The following is a 5,600-nucleotide window of genomic DNA, read 5'->3' as shown; positions in this document are numbered from 1 at the left end:
ACTTATTTTTATATAAATAATGAGACATTTCATAAATTATTATGTAAAGAAATTAAAATAGGTTAAAAGTATTTTATAAATATAATTTAATCTTAAAAAAATACAAGTTGTTGTTAGTGAAACATCTTTTTATTTATATATATATATATATATATATTTAAAAGTGTAAATTACGTCAAATCTAAAATGATTTTTCTCTTTATAAAGTGTTAGAGATTTCAAGTCGATTATATATAAAATCAATTTACAATATTTAAGTAATAATAAAAGTGACCGTATTGAGTTGGTTTGATAGGATGGTGTCAAACTTAAATTTTATTACTTTAATATAGTATTAAAGTAGTCTATCCTAATCGTTATTTGAATTTATTGTCTCACCTACTATTGGATCTTTCTCACTTTTCATGTTTTATATTTTTTACATAAACACACAATTTCCTAAACATAAGAGAGTGTGTTGAAAATTTCACAATAATTAAAAGTAAAACTTTATAATTTTATATAATTGAGTTAAACTTAAATTTTGTTGTCTTACTACAAATCATAGTAAATACACTATATATACCTCAAATAAGGATGTCAAGTGGTAAGAAAAAGAAAAAATATCCTTATCGCATGAATATGTTATCTTCATTAAGCACCAATCCTTATTTTGTTTGAGATTCAACTACTGTTATTGTTTGATTGAGAACAACTATATCTAATTCTCTATCGTTGTATGATTCATCCATGCTTGTCAACATAAGAAAACTAAATAAAATAAGTGGATGAGATCAAGTATGGAAATTAACATAAATGGATTTTTTAAAATATAAATTAGCATGATAATTTAAATGAATGGTTATAATATTAATCATTCATTGATATATAGTTGAGAATTGTGCACTTTATGCGGTAAGCTTCCCAATGAAGTAAACATATTTTTGTATTATTGCATATTTTTTAATTAAATTTTAAAAATATATTAATAATATATTTCTTACACCTTGTTTAATTTAATTTTTTCAAGTAAACATTTTGTTTGTTGAGGGGTGTTACTAAACAAGTGTGATAAACGCTGGTCAGGCAGCCTCGGACAGTATATAAACCCCACCGCCAATATCTTCCTCATTTACGTCTCTTCTGCGTTCACCTCTGCTCATTTGCCGAGCACCATCAAATTTCCCGCTTCGCATCCTCAGGTTAGCTAGCAACTTTCCGAGATTCCACCAGATCTGATTTTTTGTCTTGTGCATTTTCTTCGTTTCTTTTGTTTCCTTATGAGAATTATCGGTTAACTAATTCAGATAATTTTGTTCCTGGAAACAGAGAAATTGGACGATCTCGCGAGTCATGAATGCTAGACGGTTAGTAACCATCACTGGTTTGAATCAGACTTTGAAATTTGTTCTCTCAATAAGCTTCGATATGTTGCGATCGTTATTTAATTCGTTTGTGGTTCCTAGGCTAGGCAATTATTGTTTTCTTCTCTGGATCCACGGATACGGCGTGGTTATTCGATTTGGATTTAAATCTGATGATGACTATAGTGAATTGATTCGTGAATCGCAGTTTTGGAGCTGCGATTTTTTTAGTACGGTACAGCTATGCTGTACATGTTCTATTTGCTCGATAGGAGTGAAATTGTGTGGAACCGTGGAAGGAATTAGCTGGACTGGTGAGTTATAGATATAGAGTTGCGCCTCTTATTCTTCTCGAATTCCGAATTCGTTGATCCTTGCATTGATCTGGCGACTTGTGTTTATCACTTATCAGTGGCATGTACACTCCTGAATCGGATACGAGGAGTGTTAAGGAGAACATACTTTTATTTGATTTGTTTCAACTCTTAAATTTATCTAATAACGTGTGTTAGTTACCAGTGTGACAATAATATCTCCATGCCAAATTTCAAGTTAAGAAAATTAAGAATTGAAACAGAACATTTTATAGTCGAAAACTATCAAAAAGTAAGTAAAAAGCACAAACAAAAACAGAGAAATATTTTCTTAAAGTAGAGGAAAAAATTAAAACATCTCTCTCTAAGAACTACTAGAGATAATTACACTCTATTTTATAATCGGAGAAACACTTTGAGAACTCTACATTTTTCTCTCTTGGATGAGATTGCTACTACTGTTATGAGATGATACAACTCATTATTGAATGAGTTGATATTTATATCTGTAAAACTTCTTCCAAGACCCACCTAAATACAGGTGAAGAAATTTTACATCACCGTAAATGCATAGGAAATATTCTGGATAGGCAATCACTTTAGTCCTTGAAAGTGTAATTCAGTGTCACTAAGGTCCCTCTGAAAGTATTAAAATTAAAAAAAGTCCCTAAAATTGTAATTTTGTCTGTCATTTTAGTCTCACTGTTATAAATTCTTCCTACTAAGACATTGTTATTTTGATTCCTGAACTTAACTACTTAATATCATTTTATTTCCTAAATTTAACCGCTTATAGTCATTTTAATTGTCGAATTTAAGCACTTACTGTCATTACAGTATCTAAACTTAGTGGTTTCCTGTCATTTTAGTGGAACTTAATTGAAACTTACATTCCATGTTTTCACAATATTGTCAATTAGTGTGACTTGAATGTTTGGTCAAATATGAGCATGCAAATTGCAATCATAATGAAGCATGTGAGCATGTTACATTTATTCACTATATCCAGCAAAGTTGAGTCTAATTATATGTATGGTCAATTAGTTTGATTTGAACATTAGGTTAAATGTTGTCCTAGCATGTGAAATTGAAATTAGATTCCTCCTTGTCCCCCTCTTTGAATAGCATGCTTTATGAGCTCCAATAATACAAATGATAGTTTTCTATAATATATACCTTTTGTAAATATTGGTTGATATTAACTGTTATGCCTCTTTTGCTTATGCATTATGAAACTTTTTTTTATAATCTCATTCATCTTTAGTCTACAACGAGGAATGATTCTGGTGAACTGCTTTCTTGGCCTTATATCCCAGTGGCTCTAGACCGTTTTCAACTTGACAAGAAGAATTACTATACTTTATATTAAGTGTCTCTTCCTAGTTTAAGTTATAGTTTATGTCTCTCTTCTTCAGTTCGGTCTTAGTTGTCAGTATATGCAATATGACATGTATTAGAATTCACCCAGTATTTATTTTCTTGCTTAGTTATAAGATTTCTCCCCTACTAGCAATCTTTCTATACAGGTGGGGTGTGAACTTTACTATCCTGTACGTTGAGAATTATGCCGTAGTTTTTTTGTTTTTGTTTAACTATATGATAAAATTGTACCATACGCTGCTTTAAATAAACTCCTGTACATGAGATGCAGTCAAACTGTAGCAGTTAAAAATTGCTTGTTTCTGTTTTATCACAAGTGTTAAACACAGTGAAGCTCTGGTTGATCAGTTTTTAGTGATTTTTTTAGTCTGTTTTATGATACTTGGGTTGGGAGTGTATAATTTTGATCCAATATCAGTATGACAGCACAAAACATTTATACATTATCTCTATGTTTATAAAGACCAATTCAGACTCTGGGCAGTATGACCTATCATGGCAGTGCAAAAAAAAAAACCTTATAGTATAGTAAATTAAAATGTATTTGGAAAATACCATCCTGTTTTTATGTATAAAGCGTGAGGCAATTTTTTCTATTTACTTTATTTATAAATCTTGATATTTTATGCAATATGGAGAGTCTCATGTCCTATGACTCTTTTCTTTTAATCAGTTTAACAATATAAAAGGGAAATTTATTTTGTTTGTGTTTGTAATGTGACCATTTGGTGGCTTGTGCTTGTTATTGTTTTAGAGACAACCGTAACAATAGAGTTTCCCTTTTTGATGGTATCGAGGAGGGTGGCATCAGAGCACAATCTGTTTACTCATCTTCTCATGAAATTGATGAACATGATAACGAGCAGGCATTGGATGGACTGCAAGATAGAGTCAATCTGCTGAAAAGAGTAAGTTTACTATTGGTATCGATATACCCTAGACCTCATTTAGTTATTTGTAAAAAATGAGTGATGTACCTTGTACTCATTTTATCATTTTGCTAATGGTATTTTAACCATTTGACGATTTTTAATATTTCATCTATTGGTTGGTGAAATTCAATTTATATTTGTACTAGTAGGAAATTAACCTTTTGGCCTCTGAAAGTGGAAAATTTGTTTGCGCATTAAAACTTGCCTCCCTGCCCTTTTTGCCAACTTATTTTAATTCTGGTTCACTTTTGTATTTTTTACTGTTGACCCCATAGGTGTGTTTATGATCTTATTCTCTTATTATCTTACTGGTGCTGTTAACTTAGTTCAATATTATAAGATTTGCTCTTTAAACCCCTTCTAGAGTGTCTAAACATCTACAAAGTGTTTAGAATTGTAGTCCATGCAGCTGTAGTAGGCAGTTGTGTGATGGTCCAAAACAACTTGCACGAATTTATTTTTTATGGGTGTGATTGCAACAGTTATCAGGTGATATCAACGAGGAAGTGGATAGCCATAACCGCATGCTGGATCGAATGGTGTGTTTACTGAAACTGTGGAAATTTCTCACCGTTTTTTCTTTTTTGTTTTTCTTTAGTGATGACTGATAAGATGCTATAAATTTAGGGGAATGATATGGATTCATCAAGAGGAGTCCTTTCGGGCACTATGGACAAATTTAAAATGGTATGTAGACTTCTAATCCTATATGGCTTTTGAGTGTTCCTTTGCAGTTTTCCTTTCCTTTTCTATTCGTTGTCTTCTGCGTTCTTTCATTTTTGGTTGGGGTTAAAGAAAGGGCGTAGTATAGTGGAGTTTTATCCATGTCCGTTCGAGTGATTTTGTGTCATTTTCAGGTATTTGAGACTAAATCCAGCCGGAGAATGTTTTCGCTTGTAGCATCCTTTGTTGTGATTTTTCTTATAATATACTATCTCACTAAGTAATTTGGTCTTTCATTCAATCTTTACTCTAGAGGAAGCTATTTCCTCTATCACTGTAATTAATGCTACTACCCTGTAAGATACTGTTATGTATAAAGGTTTGATGTTTCAAACAGGTACTGAATAAAACAGGTACTGAATGCAAAGACTAATGTCCATATCCGATTTGAGGTATATTTTCTCTTTCCTTTTAAATCATGCAATGTTTTGAGTAAAAAAAGGATACGCATGTTTAAGCATGTAGAGAATGAAGATATTTAATGTAAAAAAATTCATCTAAGACTAGATTAATTTCGGTCGTATACTAGGATTTTGGCTGGTTGATTGGTTTTTCCACATGCTGATACTGATCGAAATAGATCAGTTCACGAGAGCACGAGATGTTTAACTGCTATCTCAATCGGTATATTTTTTTCCTACCTACGCAACTAAATAAAGCTTTTCTTTTTGTGTCTGGCCCAATTGTGGAAGTATTTACGTAGGTCGATCTTATTACCTTTGAAAAATTTGCCACTGTCAGTACACCCCAGGTGCCCAACTAAGGATATATATTTCAAGAAATCAATAACTGTATCACACTGCAAAAAAAGTTTTATTCATACAAAAAATTTATATTTATATTTTATTTTGTATGCAGTATAGTTTTAATTGCTAACGACTTTAGTAAAAATATGTTACTAGTTTTCT

The 5,600-nt window shown here is 31.4% G+C and overlaps 1 protein-coding gene across 2 annotated transcripts; it reads left to right on the top strand.

Annotated features, from left to right (window-relative positions):
• The first annotated feature begins 1,007 nt into the window (after window positions 1-1,007).
• On the top strand, window positions 1,008-5,087 carry LOC137814282 (bet1-like SNARE 1-1). Of its 2 annotated transcripts, none has more exons than XM_068616915.1 (6): window positions 1,008-1,181; window positions 1,309-1,346; window positions 3,792-3,945; window positions 4,452-4,508; window positions 4,597-4,656; window positions 5,030-5,087. In XM_068616915.1, the coding sequence occupies exons 2-6, from the start codon at window positions 1,333-1,335 to the stop codon at window positions 5,063-5,065; spliced, it is 321 nt and encodes a 106-aa protein (XP_068473016.1). In that variant the 5' UTR covers window positions 1,008-1,181; window positions 1,309-1,332; the 3' UTR covers window positions 5,066-5,087. The 2 variants fall into 2 exon arrangements, with proteins under 2 accessions (XP_068473016.1, XP_068473015.1); XM_068616914.1 differs by having other exon boundaries at window positions 4,827-5,087.
• Window positions 5,088-5,600: the final 513 nt, after the last annotated feature.

This window comes from Phaseolus vulgaris, chromosome 1, assembly GCF_000499845.2.
Source record: "Phaseolus vulgaris cultivar G19833 chromosome 1, P. vulgaris v2.0, whole genome shotgun sequence".
In the NCBI taxonomy this organism is placed as follows: Eukaryota; Viridiplantae; Streptophyta; class Magnoliopsida; order Fabales; family Fabaceae; genus Phaseolus; species Phaseolus vulgaris.
Note: the sequence above shows the minus strand (reverse complement) of the source record. Positions and strands in the feature narration are given on the sequence as shown.